Source organism: Penicillium subrubescens (assembly GCF_028828155.1).
Source record: "Penicillium subrubescens strain IBT 31985 chromosome Unknown utg000005l_segment0_segment0, whole genome shotgun sequence".
Taxonomy (NCBI): Eukaryota; Fungi; Ascomycota; class Eurotiomycetes; order Eurotiales; family Aspergillaceae; genus Penicillium; species Penicillium subrubescens.
Window position 1 is genome coordinate 4,425,742 of NW_026643155.1, and position 22,343 is coordinate 4,448,084.

Sequence of the window (22,343 nt, forward strand, 5' to 3'; positions counted from 1 at the left end):
TAGTTAAGCCGTTTCTTTAGTCTAGATGTCGAGTTGCCAGATGTACCTATTATCTACTACATCCAAAGGAGCATAGCGCGTCGTGCAATTAGGCTCAGCCTAAATCTACAATGCGGGGTAGGTACCTTCTAACTAGATCTATCCGACAATTCTTTACGGGTACTAGAATAGCCAGATATGGTCCTGGAATATCTGATTTGTATAGGTGCGTACATAACTCATCACACTTTTAGCCGTTAGCCGACCCCGTAGAACCCACCCAAGCAGTGTCCATCACGATCTCCCTCTCGACCCGATCCAGCGCAACCACCATAAAGATATTGCAACACGGCGAAAGGACAGAGAATGATAATGATAAATAAACAGGGCATCGCATCAGAGAAACATAAACCCCCCATTTTCACATAATGACACCCCCGGACCCAAATTGACACCCGTGAGCTAGGTTTGGAAGAAACAGGAACAGAAAAAGCGGGGACAAGAGGAAATAGAGAAAATAGTAAAAGGAGAAGAAAAGACATCATCCCGAAGGAGAATTGGTGGATTTAATACAGACAACATCGGAGGATGTAGTGGGAGCAAAAAAAGAGGAGAGGGAGGAACAGATGGTAAGAAAAGCAAGACGCGAAAAATGAAGAAAAGACCAGGAAATGGCAAAAAAGAAAACGCGAAGACCTCAATTCCCAAGCCCAGCCCAAAGCTCCCAGAAGAGAGAAGAGATTACACAAATGTTGAGGAAGGAAAAGATGATGAGAAATTTCAGGGGTTGCTTGTCATGATTTGCTCTTGTCTTGCTCATCTCAAACGATTTTGTAAGGAATGTGATCATCCTGTCTGGATGATGTTGAAGACAAGACAAAAGAAACCCACATACCTCCCCTTTTTCTTCTCATTTCACCTGCAAATGCAACGCCATATGTGTGTTTGTGATAGGCGGGGAAAGGTACAGCATAGAACAATGGAGATTCTCCTCAGCTCTAGTGGCCGTAGTTACCACCCCAGCCACCGTTGCCGCGGCCAGTGTTGTTGCCGTAGTAGTTGCCGAAGCCAGCACCGTAGTTACCATAACCGGTCTGCTGCTGCTGCTGCTGCTGCTGCTGCTGCTGCTGGTGAGTCTGCGAGGCAGCACCCTGGTGGCCGCCAAGACCACCGAGGCCACCATACTGAGGGTTCAGGTGAGGGTAGCCGCTGAAGCCCTGCTGGCCCTGCTGGCCCTGCAGAGGGGGGAGGCCAGACTGGGTCTGAGCTTGACCAGGGGTGTTGGTGGCAGAGCCGGGGCGGTTAGCCTGGGCGAGGGACGGGGAGGGACCACCAGTCTTGGACGCGTCGAATCCCTTAGATTCTTCAGCGGTCACTGGGGGTTGACCAGCAACGGGAGGGTTCTGGCCAAAGCCAGCCTGGGACCGTCCGAAGACGTCCGACATTCCGCTGCTAAAGGCATTGGAGCCAGCAGCGGTCTGCTGGGTGTCGGAAGGCTGGGCGGAGCCAGTGCGGCCGTACACAGAGTCGCGACCAGGTGCGGTTTGGTTGAAGCTACTGGCAGCAGCGTTCGCGGGGGAGGAGGAGTGGTCGTAGGAGAAACCATGGGGCTGACCGTACATACCGCCCTTGGCACCAGCAGCAGCACCGGCGTAGGGACCGTACTGGTTGCCGTAGCCGTACTGGGAGGTGTGAGGCATGCCGTAGTGTTGCTGCTCATCATAACGGCGGGCATCATCGTAAGGACGACCAGAGCGGCCGTAGGCAGCACCGGCGTGCTGACCCATCTGGTTCATGTACGAAGCGTAATGAGGGTTGGAGTAGTAAGGGTAGCCGTAGCCGTAGCCGTGGGCACTCTGCTGACCAGGCATGTGCTGAGCAGCGGGGGTCTGAGTAGCACCAGGCAGAGTCGGGTTAGGGGTGTTGTGACCACTGTTGGTGGCATCAACAGGACCGTAGCGGCCAGCAGGCTGAGTGGTGGGGATCTGGGGCTGGGCCTCAGCAGCAGAGACACCGCCGAAACCAGCACCGCGGGGACCGGCATTGGCATCCTGGGACTGGCCGTAGCTGCCGTAGTAGTTGTAGGGGAAGCGCTGCTGGTCAACAGCATAGAAGGGAGAGTATTCGCTGCCAGTGGTGGCAGTAGGCTGAGCCGGGGCCTGGTTGGCGAAGGGCTCTTGGATCTGCGGCTGGGGCTGGCCGACTTGCTGGGTGAAGGGGTCGAAGGGCTTCTGGGTCTCGGAGGAGTAGCGAGCGAAGTCGTTGAAGGTCTCGGCGGAGGCTTGGGGAACGGGAGGAAGACCGGGGGCGGGGCGAGTCTCGCCGGCACCCTGGGTCACAGGAGGAAGGGAGGCACGAGGAGCAACGGGGGAGTGCTGAGGAGGTTGAGCGCGGGTCTCGGCCTCCTCACGGTTCTCATCAATGTCCACAGCGTCACCGTTCAGGCCCATGCTACCAAACTGGACGGCGGCACGGTCCACAGCATGGTTGCCGGGCATGACAACAGCCTGCTGCTGCTCCATCACACGACGCTGGAAGCCGGGAGCACGGCTGCTCTGCTTCAATCCGCTACCGGGGAGGGCGCTGGGGGGCGCACGGGAAGGAGTAGCAGCCGCCGCAGCGGCGGGGTCAAAGGCGCTACCGACAGTGCTGGCAGCAGTTGCAGTGGGCGCAGGAGCGGAAACATCGGGAATCTGTTCGAGGTTGGTCTCGGTCAAGTCATCCTTGGGAGCCTTGACGGTGGTCTGGGGAATGACAGGAATGGTCACTTCGGCGGGCTTGGCGACGGGTGTCTTCTGTGCGGCGGCGGGGACGGGGACGGGGACGGGGACAGGAGCGGGAGCGGGTTCGGGGGCCTTTTGCTGCTCAACAACAGGCTCTTCAGGCTCTTCGGGGGCAGGAGCAGGAGCGGGCTCGGGCGCCTTCTTTGGCTGGGGTGGAGGAGGAGGGGGTTTGGCGAAGAGGCTGGCCCATCCCTTCTTTGTGCCCTCGGGGATCACGCTGGTCTTGGGATCAGTCGGCTCTGAAGCTGCCACGGTGGGCTCGCTCTCAACTTCTCCCCAAGCAGCAGTTGAGGGCTCAGCGACTGGAGCAACAGTAGAGGCTGAGACCTCTGCAGGGCGGGAGCCGTTCGTGACCTGGGCACCAGCCCGTCCACCGCGACCGCCACGACCACGATCTCCACGAGCGCGACCACGACCCTCGAAGCCACCGCGACCACGGCCTCCACGAGCAGAAGCTGCAGCAATATCGGTGGGGGTGCTCTGGACATCCTTGGGCTTGGGCCGAGTTCGGTCTGTGGTCTTCTTCTTGACCTCACCCCACTGCGACACGTTGCCTACATCAAAGAATCATCGGTCAGTATGTAAGACCCTTTGGAATCAAGGGGTAAAGAAACGAGCGCTATGGGATAGATGAGGAGATGTAGAGAGATACCGACCTTCGGTGATGCGCTCAATGGCTTCCTCGATCTCGCCATTGGAGTCCTCGAGTGCAAACACGAGATCCTCATCCTTCCAGTCGGGGAACAGCTCCTTGAGAGTGGGCAGAGCATCGGAGTATTTCTTCTTCATCTGTCCAATTTCACCCTCATCGAATGGGGCCAGGTCTGGGTTGTCGGTGTTTGCGGCTCTGCTGTTTCCACCACGGCCACCTCTGGAGCTATAACCACCACGGCCACCGCGGGTGGATACTCTGCCGCGCGCAGACGACCGGCTCTGAACTTCGGACATTGTGATAGATGGATGTGTGAGATGGAAAAATCGAAACGGGGAAGGAGGTCACGATGGTCGCAAGGGTTTCGTGGTAAGGGAGGGAAGGATCTGAATTGGAAACGAGTCGGGATGCAACCTCGCAAAAGAGGAACGGCACCAAGACCACAAGCGGGCCAGAAAGAAATCCAGAGACGCCTGGTAAAGAGAAGCGATAATGGGGGGAGGGGAGGGGGAGGAGAGAACAGCAGTTGAATGGAGATGGTAAAAGCTAAGGTTCTGATGTGTTGCTCGCAGTCACAGCTGGTCTTGGCACCGCCTGGCTTTTTAGCGAGTGGCGCCTATTGGGTCGATTCCCTCTTTGGCCTTAATCTCTCCCCCATCTTTCCCATGATCTTTAAAAAAGCACGGGGTAGATCTAAATCAATTATACTTGATCGTGGACTCAAAGATTCCCAGCCACAATCTATACTTCTCTTTTCTTTCTCGTGAATCCTACTCTTTTCTTTGTCAATTCGTCGAGTCTTTTTTCGTGCTTGCCTGGTCTCCTCGTCATCCACTTCGGGCACCCTCACCGCCCACCCCTCGCGGCGATCTCCCTTTAACGATTCCCTCCCCGTGCATTATACGCCATACTCACGGCTAGATTGGGACTCACCGACACCGCAACCATGAAGGGCACCGCGATTTTCCAATTCAAAACATGGCCGAAGATTCATCAGCCACTACCTCGAACTCCACGCCAGTCCCAGCAACTGCTCAACGCCCTCACCTCTTCCTTTCGACGCCAGCTGGACCACGCGTATCCGGCCCCCAGCAGTTCCAACCCCAATAGCGATCGACAGCCCTTGAATACCAACTCATCCATCCATGCAACCGATCAACACCTGCATGCGATCCTGGATAACCCTTTGTTCCGCATTGTGCCGCAGAAGACCAAGTCAACCTCTCGTGATCATGCCACCACAGCAACCATCAATGAGTCCAAGCAGGCAGTTCAGGATCCCATGGTTCTCTTCGATCAGGCTGTCGCCTCGGGTTCTGCCACACCTTCTTTCATCACAGACTGTCTCAAGTCACAACTACTTCTTGCTCGGTCATTCGGTGAACATGGAGTGCGAGATGCCATGAAGATCACTCGAGCGGGCTCGAAAGTGGTTGAGTGGTTCTGGGCTTCAGACGGCGCTTCTAGGCAGATGTTGTTACAGACTCGGGCGTCGACAGGCTCTCTGACCAAATTCATGGTCGCGGAAGATCTGCAAGATACCGTGATGGAGTGGATGAAAATGCTTGTGAGCGGCAATCTGGGGGGTCTCAATGGCCAGATGCCTGAAGACCGAGCTCGCATGTCCTTCAATCATCTTCTCCAAGATCTGATTGATGCCGAAATTCGCTACGGAGCCGGACTCGGATCGGCTATCAAGTACTACCTGCGTGCATGCCATCTGCATTTTTCCTCTGTAGAATCGCAGGGTGATTTGAAGGTCGCCAAGTCGATGTTGCTCGCATCCGGGGCTCAATTAGCTCGCACGCTCATGGACCAAAAGCCCTCCAGCGATCAGATTCCTGTTCATACTTTTGAAGAGTTTGCCGAGACCATCTCGACTTTGTCGTCCTCTCGGTCCTTATTGTTCTCGTCCGTGGCCCTATGCCACCCCACCCACCCGGACCCAACTCCGTTCATTCATTATGTGGACAGTTTGTCTCCCAACAAGTTTCAGAAATGGAACCAGGCCCGGCGGGATGCCTTCCTTCGGATCAGCTGTGACGCGCTTCGCACGCTGATTGACCGCAAGAAAATCCGCCTTGCGACCAGCCTGGGACACCAGATTCAAGAACTGCTTCCCGAAGAGACTGCCACTGCGAGTGTTGAAGCGTCTCGCTCTCGCGCTACTGTCGAAGAGGATCATCTCTTGCAACGCCTGGAGTTGAATTGGACATGATGAATTTTGTGTCAATCTTGCCACTTTCAACATCCATTTATATCTAGGTCTTGAATCGGTCGTTTGCCAACATACATCTCGGCACATCAGACTTTTTTGGATTATTTATCTTCTAGGCAGCATTGGTCTTGCCTCACCCCTCGGCAGGTCTACGTCTCTTCACATATTATTGGGAACAAAATCCAGTATTACCACTCTTTTCGAAACACGAAGAGGCCCAAGAACGACGATCAGTGCCTGGGATTTCCCCTACTTCTCGGAGAACGGCGGTGCGATGACGATATTCGCATCAGGTACTCCGCATTACTCCACCGAGGCTTTCCATTATTAAGATCTGAGTACATAATCGGCGCCCGGTCTTGGCATTGCTTACATAATGCTGGGTGCCCCGAGCCCGCTTTCCAGCGGCTCGGGGCTACTCAATGTGGAGGGAAACGGAAATTTGTAGGGCAACCGCGAATGGGGGGTTTTTGGTTGAGGTTTGAGGGGATTTCTCCATCGTGTGACAGCCAGCCACTGCAAGCTGGAGAGGAGGGTTGCAGAGGGGGGCGAATCGGTCCAGTTTGTGGATGAATGGGGTTAGCGTGACCAGCTGCTCTTAGTAAACGTCACCGCGCAACCTCACACCTCGAACCTCCCTCGAATTCAATCAACTTCATTCCATTCATTCTGCCTTCTCTAGTAAATCCTCTATCTAGTCTGAACAGCAGTCGCATTCCCTTTGCGATCCCATTCCTCCCTCGTGAACCCTCCAGCTTTGAAAAGCACGTGCCCTTGTCTGACATCATCGATTCACTATGGCCACCGAGGGCTTTCCAGAAAAGAACGCTCCCCCAGCACCAGGTATGTTCTAGGGAGCTATCACGGTACCCTCGCAGGTGAATTGGACTCTTTGTACTTGTCCAGCTTCGCCCATCCATCCGGATGAGAGCACACCAACACCCGCTACTTTCTTGTCTGCCAACTATATATGCTGACTAAGATCCAGCTGCTGTCGCGCCAGCGCCTCCGAAAATCAGCGAGCCCCCTCAGCCAATTCACAATGTGTTGAACACTTGTCAGACGGATACCGAGTCTGTTGAAGCCGAGAAAGCCCATCTCGGCACTGGGATCGAGCTCCCGGAAGCTCCCAAGCCCGTGCAGAGCACGCATGGTCCCAATGGCCCGACCTCAAATCACCCGCTAGGCCGCTCCGTTGCAGCTTCTGAGCCCGAAGTCACGGTAGTAGGTCATCAAGCCCCAGAGCCCGCAACGGTAGTCCCACCGCCTGTCACAGAAGCGCCAAAGCCTGCCGAGGAACCCACTCAGCCCGCGGAGGAAGCTCCAAAGCCAACCACGCAAGAGCCACAAATTGGTGAGAAGCGTGACCTTGATTCTATGGTGACTCAAGCGCCTGCTGAAGGAAAGCCACCTGCACCTGAGCCTACCGCTGAGAAGGTTGATGGGCCTGAGAGCAAGAAGCAAAAGACAGAACAGGAGCCCACCAAGGACACCAATGGTACTGCACCTGCTCCAACCAGCACAACTACAGCTCCTGCAGCTGCGGCCCCCGAGGAACCAAAGAAGGCTGTCCCCTCCAAGAAGGAGAAGATCAAAGAGGCTGTGAAGAAGATCATCCCGACCGATGGACCCGGCAGTCGCACTCGTAGCCGCACCAAGGATACCTAAGGATTGAGGGAAGTGCAGGTTATGCTCCAGTCTTATCTCTGTCTGTAACTGGGTTTCATTGGTTGCACCGCAAAGGTTCCTGATTTGAATATGCTGGTTGCAATGCAAACGCTATGATGCACCGGAAATTCTTCAAGGTTATCTGATGACTATTAGGTTAATCAAAAATATTTCTTACACGACTGCCTAGACTACTCAGTAGATAAAATGTTTTTCCGGATATGTCTCCCCTCTCAATTGTTAACAGGCCCCATCAACTCGATGCAATTATCTGTACCAACAGTATTTCGTATTCACTACTTATACTTCATGCAATGCCCTAAATCACCCGATGTGCTCAAGCGGGGCCGATCATCGGGGGCTGACTCATTTTGCCCCGGAACGGAACAACCACCCCCGCTATCAGGGTGTGTGTCATTGGTGATAGAATATCATTCCCAGCTGCTTTGCTTTCCCTAGTTTTATCTTTTTATTCCATTGACCTCCAATTCCCCTACAATCACAATGGCTGGACAGAAGATTTGGCTGCGTGCTGAGACCAAGCCCGCAGAGGCTCGGTCTGCTTGTAAGTGCCGACTGCCCCTCCCCCACATTAATTGAACGGTGAGGTTGACTCATAGCTTGTGATTCGCAGTGACCCCGACCACCTGCAAGGCATTGATCGATGCTGGATATGATGTGACTGTTGAGCGGTCTACCCAGCGTATCTTTGATGGTTTGTTCATTCCTCCGAATAAGAATTGTACAGAAATGGGACTAACAGATTCTTGATAGATGACGAGTTCGCCAAGGTTTGCCCGCTCTCGCCCTCTTACCTTCCTATAAAGATCCACAGAGGTCCTAACAACCGTCAATGGCATTAGATTGGAGCCCCCCTTGTTGAGGAGGGCTCATGGGTCAAGGATGCGCCCAAGGATGCCGTTATCCTGGGTCTCAAGGAGCTGCCCGAGGATGATTTCCCTCTGGAGCATGTCCACGTCACTTTTGCCCATTGCTTCAAGCAGCAGGGTGGCTGGGAGAATGTTCTGAGCCGCTGGCCTCGTGGTAAGGGTCTCCTGCTGGACCTGGAGTTCCTCACCGACGAGTCTGGTCGCCGTGTTGCTGCCTTCGGTTTCTCCGCTGGCTATGCTGGCTCTGCTCTGGCTATCAAGAACTGGGCCTGGCAATTGACTCACCCCGAGGGTGAGCCCCTCCCCGGTGAGGTTCCTTATGCCAACCAGGACCTCCTCATTGCTTCCGTGAAGGAGAGCGTTGAGGCTGGTAAGAAGATTGCTGGTCACTACCCTACCATCCTTGTCATTGGAGCGGTGAGTACTTCCTTATACTCTATCAGGGGCGTGCGCTTATAGATATTTTTTAGCTGGGACGCTGTGGCAAGGGTGCTGTTCAGTTGGCTAAGGATGTTGGTGTTCCCGAGTCCAACATCATCCAGTGGGATATGGCCGAGACCGCCAAGGGTGAGTTTTTTTTGCAACCAAACATATCTAGAAAGGGCTTGTTGACTGACTGATACCCGTAGGTGGTCCCTTCAATGAGATTATCGAGAGCGACATCTTCGTCAAGTCAGTACCTCCATATTAATTTGACTTTTACTGTGGTAACTAATATTGCCCTCCAGCTGCATCTACTTGAGCTCTCCTATCGCTCCCTTCGTCAACGTCGAGACCCTGTCCTCTCCCAAGCGGGCTCTCTCCGTCGTCTGCGACGTTAGCGCCGACACGTAAGTTATTCTCATATCCGGCGGTGCTCACGGAAATCACTACTAACAAAATTCAAACAGCACCAACCCTCACAACCCTATCCCCATCTACGACATCACCACCACCTTCGATAAGCCTACCGTGCCCGTCAAGCTGCCCGCTGACACCCAGGGCCCTCCTCTGAGCGTCATCAGCATTGACCACCTGCCCTCTCTGCTCCCCCGTGAGAGCTCCGAGCAGTTCAGCCAGGCTCTTCTGCCCAGTCTCTTGCAGCTCAAGGACCGCAGCACTGCCCGTGTTTGGACCGATGCTGAGGCCCTGTTCAACGAGAAGGTTGCTACTCTGCCCGCTTCGCTGCGCCCTTAGATAGGCGGTTCAATTGTAATGAGTGGTAATATTAAGAGATATGACTTGATGGCACATTGATAGAATTTGGATTTGAATTGAAAACGAGAAGCAGGGAATGCTATAAAAGTTGTTGCATGTCCACATAGTATGTTTCGAGAATACCATGCCTGTTGCCGCGATCCATATGAAATTATCCCAGAGGTTATTTGTATTTCCTTTGAAATTCGGCAGTCAATGGATTGTATCTATAATCTTATTGTTATACGGTAGATAAAGTAACATCACCGGGTGTTGTCCTGTTGGGCCCAGCTGGGAGTCATATGCACTCTTATAGCACGTAGTGTAGGACAAGGTACTTGGTTCGAATCAATATTCAGAACCAGAAAATATTGTATTTAAAGCATTGGGAATTCTCCCGCTCACTCTTTCATCTCATCCATTTTTCCTTTGAAATATGCAATCTGCAAACTGTTGTACGGATATGCTATTTTCAACACACCATTGGTGGTGGCTATCGCTAGACAACACCAACAGGTACAAAGCACCAGATCGAAGCCCCTCCACAACTTCTCCCGCATTTTACCCGATACCAACCCTTCCTTCCAGTCTTCCAGACCACTCGGCGTAACCGCAACCGTCTCCTTGGGGTGTCGCCCTATCGAGCGCAATGCGGGGTCTCTCATCTCCCACGGACATCCGGAGGATCCGTCGCGGGGAGATGACTTAATGCAACGGCGTCTTGGCCCAAGAAAATGCCCCGGCCTCTGTCCTTACCATTGGGCGAGGGAACCCCAATTCCAAACAGCCCGAAGAGCGCAGCCTAGCAGGACATGAACCAGTAGGCTCTGGCTGTCTCTCTGTCCGTCTCTGCATATTGCTGTGTCGGTGTCGAAATTCGCTGAATTGACCGGTCGGAGTTTGCCCCGTTTGGCTCTGCGAAATTCCACCGGAGGACACTGTTGCGTTCTTCAGGCGATTGCGTTCCCCATTCTCTTTCTCCGCATGAACCCTTCGGTCCACTCTCCCCTCTTCCCCAGCCGAAACCCGCTCCAACTAGCAGAATTCTTCACGACTGGTGCTGAGCCACGATACTCTAGCGGAAGGCATCAGGAATCACTTACCGCCTCTCCTCACTTCTCATATCGATCTATCGGGCGCCTTTCCTCGCCACTTTCACAACCAATCCGAGAATGGGGCGCTGAATACGCTGAGCTGACCTGCCTCGAGAACATCACCTACACCACGAGCCTCTTCCTCCCCCTCCGCACCTCGCCCACAGCAATTCCAATGCAGGAAAAGCCGAGCACGGTTGCGGCCTACGCGGCCGGGGCCTCACTCGCCGCCGTCGCTTTATTCTATGTCTTCGGCCCGAATTACACAATCGATGGGGACGAGTCCAGCGACAGTAACCGGAAAAAGAGCATTGTGGGATTGTCAAACCTGGCCAATGATTGCTTCATCAATTCGGTGCTGCAGGCTCTGGCAGGTCTGGGAGACCTTCGAGTGTATTTGATCCGCGAGCTACACCGGCGCGATCTGGACGGCCCAGAGATCTACAACGCGGTGCCGAGCCCGGATGAGCTATCGCGCGCTGAGCGGCCGGATAAATTGCGGGAGCTGCAGCAGGGCATTATTACACGGGCATTGAAGGAGATGCTGGACCGGTTGAACGAGCGCCCGATTTATAAGAAGATCATCTCGGCGCGCGGTTTTATCCAGGCATTGGAGTTCGCGTTCCGCACGCGCATCAGCCGCAACCAACAAGATGCGCAGGAATTTCTCCAAATCGTCCTGGAGCGGCTATGTGATGAGTATCATGCTGGAGTGCGCGCCAGGCAACGCGCGCTCGGTCCCATTGCCACACCGGCTGGCTCGGGCACGGCTGTGGAGGCCTCGGTGGATGAAAATGCGGCCTCGGTGGAAGTCCGCATTGACGACGGATCATCCAACGGTCTGCCTGCAATTATCGACAACAAGTTGAAAGAAATTGACAGTGAAGCTGGATTCCCGTTCGAGGGCAAGTTGGAATCGCAGATCGTGTGCCAGCATTGCCAATATCAGTATAAGCCGAATCAGACGGCTTTCGTCAACCTGACTCTGCAGGTGCCACAGAAGAGCTCTGCTACGCTCAATTCGTGTTTTGACGGTCTTTTGAAGACCGAGTACATTGATGACTTTCGATGCGACCGGTGCCGTCTGCAACACGCGATTGAACTCAAGACGCAAGAGAAATCCCGAGCCTATTCTCAAAATGAAAAAGACCGACTTGACGGGGAAATCGCGCGTATCCAAGAGGCATTGGAGTCGGACCCCGAGAGTGAGCTAGAAGGCATTGTGATGCCACCAGCAGACCTCGCGCCGAAGCGAAAGATTGCCCGCCACATGCGCATCGTGTCCTTCCCAAAGGTCATTGCGATTCACCTTTCGCGCTCGATCTATGACCGCAATAGTTCCACTAAGAATGCGGCCAAGGTATCATTCCCTGAACGGCTACCCTTGGGTGGAATCTTGAACCAGACATGGTACAAGCTGCTCGCAATCGTATGTCACAAGGGCAGCCATCACAGTGGTCACTACGAGTCCTTCCGACGCAATCATCTTTACGCACCATTCTCGACCCCCGAGGCCTTCAGTTCCTATGCCCAGAGCCGCGTTGCGAGCGAGACCCCATCGGTGGCTCCTAGTCCCCAACTCGCGCCCCGAAGTACCCCAGATATCGACGTGGAAGGCGAAAGCAGCAATCTCTCATCAACGCCCTCATCCACCTCCCTATCAAATGTATCCCCGGTCTCACAATTGACCCCTCCCATGCCCCGTCCGGCAACCTCCAGCTCTCGCCGCTCTATCCACAGTACCAACTCCCGGTCCTCCACGCCTCAACCCACCTCCGGATCAGACAGCAACCATAGCCCAACTCCGGACCAAGGGCGATTCAGTACCTCATCTGCTCCCCGTCCATCACGTACTATCCCTCGATCCTCGGGGGAAGCCATCTCGGGCGTGAGCTCACGGCTTCGACGCCGACGCCAGCCGAATGATCGCTGGTGGCGGATCTCGGATGAGAAGGTCAAGGAGTGCAAGACTTCGGACGTGCTGGGCATGCAAAAGGAAGTTTATCTGCTCTTCTACGAGATGGAGCGGGCTGATTCGAGCCGTGCGGCTGCCGTTGGGCGGCTGTGATTTGCAGTTTCTGTTGTTTTTTTTTTCTCGTTGTAGATGACCCTGTCAAGTACATAAACTCTTGGAAATTCTTGTGTATAGGGGGATGAGTTGGGTAGAAAAGCGATATGCTGCAAAGGGCCATTTGTTGATATATGGTTGGCGCTCATAGAGGAATTGCTTGTGTGGTGAATGTACTGGTTGGTCATGAATTGAGGTATGTATGTACTGGTAAAGGCATGTGTACACTCAGTTGCATGATCTCTTGGAGAAAATCGTTCTAGCACCCCAATCCCATGAACAAGTTTGTCATACATACTTTGCTGGCTGATGCACATCCGGTTGCACTCGATAGAAGTGGGGGCATCATGTCATGTGCCACTCCGTGACTAAGAGATTTCCTTGAGGAACAACCGCTGTAGGCGGGAAACGAAGCTCTCCGATGTACTTGGAGATGGTAGTATAGTAGCTGACTATAGACGATTTGAACTACTTCGCTGGAGTTAGTAGTCCCCGTCCCAGAAAGGGATCTTGAATCCCTTTAAGAGTTGAACATCTAGACCTCCAGCATCCACCGTACCGTAAACCGGAGGATTCCAAACGCGCCCGTGTTGAAGCGAAGCACGGCGAATGGCCTCGAATTCCTCGGCACCCCGCTGGCGGACGAACAAATTACGGAGAAGACGGGAGGAGCCTGGATCAATTCTTTGCAGTGCAGAGGTCGATCGGGATTGGTGCTAGGATAGCTATCAAGCTCGAGGTAGTTTTTCCGGATACTATATACCATCGAATCCCTCGAAGAATTGCTGGTTGCTGGACCGCTAGATACTCTGTTGCTTCCCGAAGAATGTGGTCGGGTTGGGTGGAAATACCCCGCCAGCGGGAGCTTTTGCGAAAGGTTCGAAGATTCGAGTCCCGTTTCACAGTTGGACTTGTGTTATTATTTAGAGCCGAACGGCAAGGAGCATCGGGCTATCACGGAGAGAGTCGGAGAGGAGAGAGCTGGAGTGGACTCTGGGGACTTGTAACCTGCCACTACATATACTTCCTTAGACCCCTCTTTCGTCTCTCTCTTGAAGAAACCACCAAAAAGTGCATTAGATCATCACTCCCGCTGATTTCATCGTGACCTCAGTCCGTCTGCCCGTTTCCACAGGACCCAAAGCTCCACCGACCGGTGAGTTAGTTGAACCCAGTCCATCATCCAGTTAAACTCCAATCATCCAATTGCCCAGTCCCCTCCCTTAGCAGTGCTGTTCCAAGGTATACCCAAGTGCCTCACCGATGACGATTCTGCCCCTCCATATTCCAATTTGCCCCTCCTGATTTGTCTGCCCCTCGATTCATGCATTCGATTTTAATTATTTAACCCTGCCCGCTTTCGTCTTCCGGTAAAGCCCAGAGCTTATATTCTTTTAATTTGGAAAACTGACCTCCTTCTCCTTTTCTTCTCTTCTCTCAGGTCCATCTCCAACTCTACTTTCCAATTTTAATCCACGTTACTATCAACATCATTCAATATGGGTGTCACTGAAGTTCTCAGCCGCAAGTCCGGCGTCATCGTCGGTGACGATGTCCTCCGTCTCTTCGAGTACGCCCAGGAGAAGCAGTTCGCTATCCCCGCCATTGTAAGTGATCTCTCTCTCTGGGATGACGATGGTTGTCGTCCTCCCCACCACCACCATCGTCATCACCACAATCAGCATCAGCAGCACCAGAAGCTCATACGCATTCCAGAACGTCACCTCCTCTTCCACCGTCGTCGCTGCTCTCGAGGCCGCTCGCGACCAAAAGTCCCCCATTGCCCTGCAGGTTTCCCAGGGTGGTGCTGCTTTCTTCGCCGGTAAGGGTGTTAGCAATGAGGGCCAGGCTGCCTCCATTGCCGGTGCCATCGCCGCTGCTCACTACATCCGCGCCATTGCCCCTACCTACGGCGTTCCCGTTGTTCTCCACACCGACCACTGCGCCAAGAAGCTCCTCCCCTGGCTCGACGGCATGATGGATGAGGATGAGCGCTACTTCAAGCTCCACGGCGAGCCCCTCTTCTCTTCCCACATGATCGATCTGTCCGAGGAGCCCGTTGAGTGGAACATCTCTACCACCGCTGCTTACCTCAAGCGTGCTGCCCCCATGAAGCAGTGGCTCGAGATGGTAAGTTTTTTCAATACCCGTTGCAATTGACCGGAATGAACATATGCTAATGCACTACCATAGGAGATCGGTATCACCGGTGGTGAGGAGGACGGTGTCAACAACGAGGACGTCGACAACAACTCTCTCTACACCCAGCCCGAGGACATCCTCGCCATCCAGCAGGCTCTTGCCCCCATCTCCCCCTACTTCTCCATCGCCGCTGGTTTCGGTAACGTCCACGGTGTCTACAAGCCCGGCAACGTCCGCCTGCACCCCGAGCTCCTCTCCAAGCACCAGGCCTACGTCAAGGAGCAGATCAAGTCCAACAAGGACAAGCCCGTCTTCTTCGTCTTCCACGGTGGCTCCGGCTCCTCCAAGGAGGAGTACAAGGAGGCCATCAGCTACGGTGTTGTCAAGGTCAACGTCGACACTGACATGCAGTACGCCTACCTCTCCGGTGTCCGTGACTACGTCCTCAGCAAGAAGGACTACCTCCTGACCACCGTCGGTAACCCCGATGGTGAGGACAAGCCTAACAAGAAGTACTTCGACCCCCGTGTCTGGGTCCGTGAGGGTGAGAAGGTCATGAGCAAGCGTACCCAGGTTGCTCTTGAGGACTTCAACACCTCCAACCAGCTTTAAATTCGTTGATACCACCTATGCTATTCCTTCTTTGGCTTTTGTGAAGGGAAGCGATGACCTTATTACCCAATTCTCTTGATTGAATCATTCCATGCTGCCGAAAAAGTGGGCGCGCACGCCAGGGGACGTCGGGCGTACCGGTTGTATGTAGCGATGTATTTCGACACGTTGTAATGAAATGAAATGTCCATATTACGGGCTTGAACCCGTTGGAAACAGAAAAAAAAAACTCTTCCTTCATTGTTCTTATCTGTAGAGGTAAAAGGTGTTAAGGTAAAGGAGTGACCAAGGCACATCGAGCATCAAACAGCGTTTATGACCATCTTCCAGGTCAAGCAATCAACCCCCCCCCCCCCCCCCCCACCTCCGATGGCGTAGTTGGTATCCACCATAAATTGGTGAACCATAGGTGTGCCCTGGAGGAAGGGCAGACAAAAGAAGAAAATATACTGGGCCAGTGTTGACGCTTCAAGCTCCAAGGACGACCGGGCACACCCCTAGGCGGGGGGAGTTCTTTTTTTTTTGGAGATGTTTTGTAATTTTATTGTTCTAACTGTGATATTTATTTGATGCCCTTTTAAAATAGTAGTTTGAATCTTTAATAACCTTTTGAACGGTGTTAGGAGGGTGTAAAGGGCTGTATTAGGTGCCACTGGGGAGTGGTGATATTTGTCGGTGTCTGTGGATGGCGACGAAGTAACAACACAAAGTATATAGGGGAGGAGAAGGTTACCGGTTCGATTCATGGGGGTGAGGAGAGCTTTTCTTGAACTGACTCTCTGATGGTTGCATGAATTGTTCGTATTTAGATGCACGAGTCTCGACTAACTTCTTAAGAGAGCCATGTGACTTTGTCAGGTGCTCTATCCGGAATAGTGGCCTTAGCGGTCTGCCAGAGTGCCTGAGGTATGATAGACATTGTTCCCTCGGATCGACACCTTACATATTAGGCCCTTGGCATCATGTCGTCAGTGGCATTTCAGGAAACACACACACAACTCAACTTCCCTCATCGAGTACGGAGTATGTACGGAGTCCTCCTCCACTACTAGTCCACTCATGTCTCTCGTCATCTCGTGGCCCACGAACTGGCGTGTGCATCCTTACGCTGGTCCTCCACTCTGTCCACACATTGTCCACATTGTCTAACGTGTGCCAGCGTGACCGTGGATCATTGCGGGAACCTTTTTGTTACAAATGTTCCAGACTTGTCCCCGCAAGGCTTCTGATTGGATCATTGCGAGTCACCCTGAGTCTGTTGGCCAATGAGATGATGGGGAATGGGTCTTAGAGGGGAAGACCAAACGTGTCGATACCGCCACCAGGTACACATTGTGCTGGAGGGTACACAGTGTTGAGTCTGTTGACAAACATTCGGCTATTCAAGTCCACAGGGGACTAACTGAACTGCTGACACTATTTTGGCGAGGTCAACGGTTGCATTGGATTTTACTTCGGTTAACGGCCACGGATCGGCAAGACCGCCGAGAGGGTATCATTTGTATGGACTATCGACTATCGATCAGCTACTGTCTCTTCTAATTATAACCGAGCTAAACCAGTCTGGACTGTACTGGACCCCTCCCCGAACCCACTTTTCTTTCATTCTTGGACTTGCTTGTCTCACATCGCTGTCCGTTGATCTTCCTTCGTTTTTCCGTCATCAACTCCGCTTTTTCTCTCTTGCTCGGTGTCGTTTCTTTCTTGTTCAATCTCCTCCGCTCTGTATCTTTGTCGGTCGCTTCAATCTCCGCTCGACTACTACTCGTCCACCTTCATGTCGACTTGTCATTCGTTTTTCCTGTGATCTCTTCTGGCGGGACGTGATGGATTTGGATCTGCACCAGAGCTTATGGCCGAGGGCCGAAGAGTCGGGGACTGACAAGTTTCTCTCGCTGATCTCCAATCCCTTCTACTCCCAGGTACGTTGCAATGGTCGCATACAGAATTGATCTTTACTAACCACATAGATCAACAGTTCCAAGTCAGCGCTATTTGGGCCTCGCTAGGCACCTCCATCGGCATTTCCGTCCTCCTCGCCTTACTCTTCTCCCTCTTCCGACCCCGTCACAACGTCGTTTATGCACCCAAAGTCAAGCATGCCGACCGCAAACACGCTCCGCCCCCGGTGGGTAAGGGCTTTTTCTCCTGGGTCAAGCCCGTGATCAATACCCGCGAACCGCAACTCATCGAGACTGTCGGACTGGACGCTGCCATCTTCCTGCGCTTCACCAAGATGTGTCGCAACATCTTCATCTTCATCAGCATCATTGGATTGCTGATCTTAGTCCCCGTCAACATCTCGCAGAGTAAAGTCCAGCAATCTTTCACAGTGACGGCGTTGAGCAAGATGACTCCGCTCTATGTATCAAATCCAACCGCGATCTGGAGCCAAGTCGTGTGCGCCTACTGCTTCGATATCATTCTTGCATTTTTCTTGTGGAGGAATTACAAGGCTGTGAGGGATCTCCGACGACAGTACTTTCAGAGCTCCGAGTATCAGCGGAGTCTGCACGCGCGAACCCTGATGGTGACCGATATTCCTCCTGCGGATCGTACCGACGAAGGCATTTTGCGCATCACCGATGAAGTCAATCCCACGGCTGCCCTGCCTCGGGCTGCGATTGGCCGTAATGTGCGTGACTTGCCCGTCATCATCAAAGAGCACGAGGAACATGTCCGGGAATTGGAATCTGTGCTCGCCAAGTACCTCAAGCGGCCGGACCAGTTGCCTGCGAAGCGGCCCACCATGCGCCCGCCTAAAAGCCAGCGGAGAAAGCATCCCAATGGCAAAGTAGATGCGATTGACTACCTGACAGTGCGCATCCGCGTTCTAGAGGAAGAAATCAAGCACGGTCGTGCCTCTATCGACCGCCGTAATGCGATGCCATATGGTTTTGCTAGTTGGGAGAACATCGAGCACGCGCACGCTGTGGCCTGGACTGCCCGAAAGAAGCATCCCAAGGGCACCACCATTGCTCTCGCACCTCGACCGAGTGATCTGATTTGGGAGAACTTGCCCTTGTCCAAGAAGGCGCGCAAGTGGAAGCGTTTCCTCAATGTGATTTGGGTCACTGCACTGACTCTGGTGTGGATTGTTCCCAACGCCCTTATTGCGGTTTTCTTGTCAAACTTGAACAATCTGGGCGCCGTTTGGCCAAAATTCCAAACTTCGCTCTCGGCTGATCCCAAGGTTTGGGCTGCGGTCCAGGGTATTGCCTCTCCTGCGATTACTTCACTGGTCTACCTGGTGTTGCCTATTATCTTCCGACGCCTTTCCATCCAAAGTGGAAGCAAGACCAAGACTTCCCGCGAGCGACACGTCTTGGGCCAGTTGTATGCGTTCTTCGTGTTCAATAATTTGGTCGTTTTCTCGTTGTTCTCTGCTGCTTGGGCTTTTGTTTCCGCCGTGATTGACAAGACGAACACCGACGAGGGCGCTTGGCAGGCTATTGTTGACAGTAATCTGTACTACAAGTTGATGAGTGCTTTGTGCACTGTCTCGCCCTTCTGGGTGACTTATATCCTGCAGCGCAATCTGGGAGCCACCATCGATCTTGTCCAGATGATCAGTTTGGCCTGGGTTTGGTTTGCTAAGACATTCCTTGCACCCACGCCTCGTCAATCGATTGAGTGGACTGCTCCGCCGTCGTTCGACTACGCCAGCTACTACAATTACTTCCTCTTCTACGCAACCGTTGCATTGTGCTTCGCCACCCTTCAGCCCATCGTGCTACCCGTGACTGCGCTCTACTTTGGTGTCGATGCCATGCTGAAGAAGTACTTGTTGATGTACGTGTTCGTGACCAAGAACGAGTCCGCAGGAGCCTTTTGGCGCGCTCTATTCAATCGACTTGTCTTTGCAAGCATTCTCGCCAATGTCATCGTCGCACTCGTCGCAAAGGTCCAGGGTACCTGGACAATGGTGTACTGCATCATCCCCTTGCCATTGTTGATGCTAGGCTTCAAGTTCTACTGCATGAAGACCTTCGATGACGATATCATGTACTACAACCGCGCCAACCTCACCGACGCCGAGGCCATCGGCGGAGGAGCAAAGCTAAGCAAAAAGGCCGCCGATCGCCTGAATTCCAAATTCGGCCACCCAGCCCTCTACAAACCCCTCATGACTCCCATGGTCCACGCCAAGGCCGCCGAAGCCCTGAAAGAAATCTACCAGGGCCGCCTAGACCAGGGCGACATGAACAACGAATACTCCGACATAGCCATGAACCCCATGCTCCCCTCCCAACCCGGCAAAGCCGCCGAGCCCGCTCCCTTCGAAGTCGTCCCAGAAGCACACCTGGACTTCTCCTACTTCAAGGACCGCGCCGACTTCCGCGACGAATTCGGCGGCGGCATCTACGGTCGACCGGAGGATTTGATGACGGAGCGCTCGCAGACACCACGCAGCATGCTCGGCGGCGAATGGTCACCTTCTTCATCGCGCGCTTCCTCACCCGCTCCGTCTTTGCCTTCTTTGCCGGGATTGAAGGTAAATGAGGGATACCAAGACCCAGAGCAAGCGCATATCCACCCTGCATTCCGCGTCCCGCTTTCAAGGGGGGATAGCGGGAATGGAGCTTATCAGTCTGATGAGCTTGAGAATCGACTTCTCAGTCATGCACAGACGCCGGGACAGGTGGACACGAATCCGTTGGACCGCTGGCGAACGGGCGGATATGGTCCTGTTCATCAGGACGATGATCCGTATCAGACTTCGTACGAATCGTATCGGGGAGGGCGGTAGAAGCTCTACGATACCGGCGTGTCTTATCTTTGTGAAAATCATCTCTCTCTGTGTGCATATATTCTTTCGGTCTTGTTTATTTTGGCGATGGCAATCATTTATTATTATTATTGGATCTTGAGTTGCTGCCTCGGCGTTGGAGGGGCCTGGCTGCTGCTCTACTGTATATACATCTGCTGGATACGATATCACGAACTTTTATATAACAACCTACAATAAAATGTACAAAAATGATTTCATTGAATGAATTTGGAGCTTGGACGAGACGTAGAAGTTAAGTTGATGCCTGGAAGACTTAATTCGACTCTCAGTATACGACGATGTATAGTTCCCTCAGCTGGAGAAGAAGATAATGATACCAAGGATCTTGGACTCTCCAACCTTTCTATTTACAGTAAATAAGGAAACTGCAAAGAGCGACACGGTCCATGAACTCAATTCGTCAAGTATAAGGCTGATCTTAGAACAGACTCCTCAATAACTCTCTTTCTGAACCTCACCAATCGACACAACACTCTGAATCGCATTCATGATCAAAGATGGAATATTTCACTACATGAAAGGCTGTATGGCCCTTGCATTGTATGTTACCGTTACATATTAGAGATGGCCGAAAATGATGGGCTAATGTCAACTTAGATACCTCATTATCGTGTTAGGGCTGTATATCTATCCCTCTGACGTCTACGGTGGGTGGATGGAGTAGTGACAAGAGGGTGAACGGAGGGGAGCATCAAAATTGCCAGACATTATCCTGTCTACACATGTTAGAGAAGAGGGACCAAAACTCCAGGGATAGGCTAGGCCAATAAACCCCACAGGCAGTACAGCTGACCTGGCTAAGCTTACATGGAGTGGCAGCCCGTTTTGGATGGCTTATTTCTACATCCCCCGCAACTATAGCCCCATAGCAAGGTATCTCCAAAACACAGCTCAAGTTGGACATGCATCTTGCTAAGCAAGGTAAAATTAATTCGTTGTCATAAACATTAGGCCGATAATGCATTAACTGGGGTATCGATAAATAGAGTGATAAATGCGACGTCGTCCTCAGTGATCACTGATCGGTGGCGGGGTCGCCAAAGTTTCCGTAGACTTCTCTGCAAGTCGTATCTTCCGCAGCTCCTGAATCTGTCGTCGTCGATCTTCAAGAGCAGCCTGTCGCTGTGCCGCTCTGGCCGCCAATTTCTCTCGCTGCTGCTGGGTATCCTCGCGAATTTTCTTCAGCGCCTCCATTTGCTTCTTTCTTTCCTCTTCATCGCGGGAGAACGCATAGAAGCCCGTTCCGCGATTTCGCACTTCACCATCCGCATCGTAGTGTAGATACTCTGGCTCGGGGGAAAGGTCTCGCTGGGCTGCGAGGCGGGCCATTTGCGCCGCGATGGTCGCCTCGGGATTGAAAGCTTCGGATTGGATGGCCTCGCCGTAGATCAGGTTCTTCGGTCGTGAAGGTCGCCAGCGTTCCTCTGTAGCTCGACCTCGGTTCTCTTCTTCCTCTTTGATGACGGCTGCCCTTGCAGCCTCGAACCTGGTGCCATGGCGTGTTCGACCAAACTCGTCTTCGTAGGAAACTATCGATGCATTTTCGTCGTCTTCGTCCTCCTCATATTCTTCCCCGGAGCCAGCTTTCTTCTTGCGCTCCTCATCCGCCCATTTGGTATCGAAGTCGACCAGTCCTACTTTCTCTTTGCGTCGCAATCGTGATACGTAGTCGTCTTTGAGGTCATCATCACTATCTTCACCAATGAGATGTAATCCCTTCTTCATGTCCTCGTACATGCGCACTTTCTTGGCCATCCGTTGCTTGGATCGATTCAGGGTGGCGTCATCGATGGCGCCAATGTCCTTGCTCTTCTTGTGGACTTGATTGGAAACATGGTGATCGTCTTCCTCAAGATCGGCGGCGGCACGCTTGGTGGCACCTTTGTTTTGCTTCCCGAAAATGTCGCTTTTGGAGGTCTTGGATGGTCGTGGGCGTCCGTGAGAGGTGGTGCTAGAGCTCTGGGCGATAAGTGAGGAAAGTTGGCTGTTGAAGGCGAGGTTGGACGATGAGGTGATCTCTTGAGTTTTTGAAGCCTTTGCACGGGGTTTCCCGTACAGTGAAGACTGTTCCGGAGCCATGATGAAGCTTTCGCGGCTCCGCAAGAGTTGGAAAGATGGTTGGAGAAAGACGGAGTGAAGCGCGATCTCCGGACTTGATAGCGATAGCGATTACGATAAGAATTGTGGCCTGGTTTCACAGGCTGCAATGGCTGACTCACCCCGCTGACTGATCCGATGCCCCGCGTGCCCCACGAGGTGACGAGCTCGA

The 22,343-nt window shown here is 53.1% G+C and overlaps 8 protein-coding genes across 8 annotated transcripts; 6 read left to right on the plus strand and 2 right to left on the minus strand.

Moving 5' to 3' along the window:
* Positions 1–156: 156 nt before the first annotated feature.
* N7473_008118 (putative RNAPII degradation factor Def1) lies at positions 157–3,928 on the minus strand. The gene is made up of 2 exons (XM_057154058.1): positions 3,419–3,928; positions 157–3,316 (listed from the first exon to the last, which is right to left on the minus strand). Exons 1-2 carry the CDS (start codon positions 3,708–3,710, stop codon positions 978–980), a joined length of 2,631 nt encoding a protein of 876 aa, XP_057008396.1. The 5' UTR covers positions 3,711–3,928; the 3' UTR covers positions 157–977.
* A 432-nt stretch (positions 3,929–4,360) lies between these two features.
* N7473_008119 (uncharacterized protein) lies at positions 4,361–5,632 on the plus strand (the record flags this gene model as incomplete). Its single annotated transcript, XM_057154059.1, has 1 exon — positions 4,361–5,632. One exon carries the CDS (start codon positions 4,361–4,363, stop codon positions 5,630–5,632), a length of 1,272 nt encoding a protein of 423 aa, XP_057008397.1.
* Positions 5,633–6,429: 797 nt separating this feature from the next.
* N7473_008120 (uncharacterized protein) lies at positions 6,430–7,300 on the plus strand (the record flags this gene model as incomplete). The annotated part of the gene is made up of 2 exons (XM_057154060.1): positions 6,430–6,475; positions 6,621–7,300. The coding sequence occupies 2 exons, from the start codon at positions 6,430–6,432 to the stop codon at positions 7,298–7,300; spliced, it is 726 nt and encodes a 241-aa protein (XP_057008398.1).
* Positions 7,301–7,804: 504 nt separating this feature from the next.
* lys1 (saccharopine dehydrogenase (NAD+, L-lysine-forming)) lies at positions 7,805–9,366 on the plus strand (the record flags this gene model as incomplete). Its single annotated transcript, XM_057154061.1, has 8 exons — positions 7,805–7,865; positions 7,935–8,015; positions 8,075–8,091; positions 8,164–8,607; positions 8,661–8,757; positions 8,820–8,862; positions 8,919–9,020; positions 9,081–9,366. The coding sequence occupies 8 exons, from the start codon at positions 7,805–7,807 to the stop codon at positions 9,364–9,366; spliced, it is 1,131 nt and encodes a 376-aa protein (XP_057008399.1).
* A 984-nt stretch (positions 9,367–10,350) lies between these two features.
* N7473_008122 (putative ubiquitin C-terminal hydrolase) lies at positions 10,351–12,528 on the plus strand (the record flags this gene model as incomplete). Its single annotated transcript, XM_057154062.1, has 1 exon — positions 10,351–12,528. One exon carries the CDS (start codon positions 10,351–10,353, stop codon positions 12,526–12,528), a length of 2,178 nt encoding a protein of 725 aa, XP_057008400.1.
* A 1,499-nt stretch (positions 12,529–14,027) lies between these two features.
* Positions 14,028–15,282, plus strand: N7473_008123 (fructose-bisphosphate aldolase FBA1; the record flags this gene model as incomplete). The annotated part of the gene is made up of 3 exons (XM_057154063.1): positions 14,028–14,135; positions 14,245–14,658; positions 14,722–15,282. The coding sequence occupies 3 exons, from the start codon at positions 14,028–14,030 to the stop codon at positions 15,280–15,282; spliced, it is 1,083 nt and encodes a 360-aa protein (XP_057008401.1).
* Positions 15,283–17,108: 1,826 nt separating this feature from the next.
* N7473_008124 (putative DUF221 domain protein) lies at positions 17,109–20,032 on the plus strand (the record flags this gene model as incomplete). The annotated part of the gene is made up of 2 exons (XM_057154064.1): positions 17,109–17,204; positions 17,261–20,032. The coding sequence occupies 2 exons, from the start codon at positions 17,109–17,111 to the stop codon at positions 20,030–20,032; spliced, it is 2,868 nt and encodes a 955-aa protein (XP_057008402.1).
* Positions 20,033–21,082: 1,050 nt separating this feature from the next.
* Positions 21,083–22,153, minus strand: N7473_008125 (CCDC174 family protein; the record flags this gene model as incomplete). Its single annotated transcript, XM_057154065.1, has 1 exon — positions 21,083–22,153. One exon carries the CDS (start codon positions 22,151–22,153, stop codon positions 21,083–21,085), a length of 1,071 nt encoding a protein of 356 aa, XP_057008403.1.
* Positions 22,154–22,343: the final 190 nt, after the last annotated feature.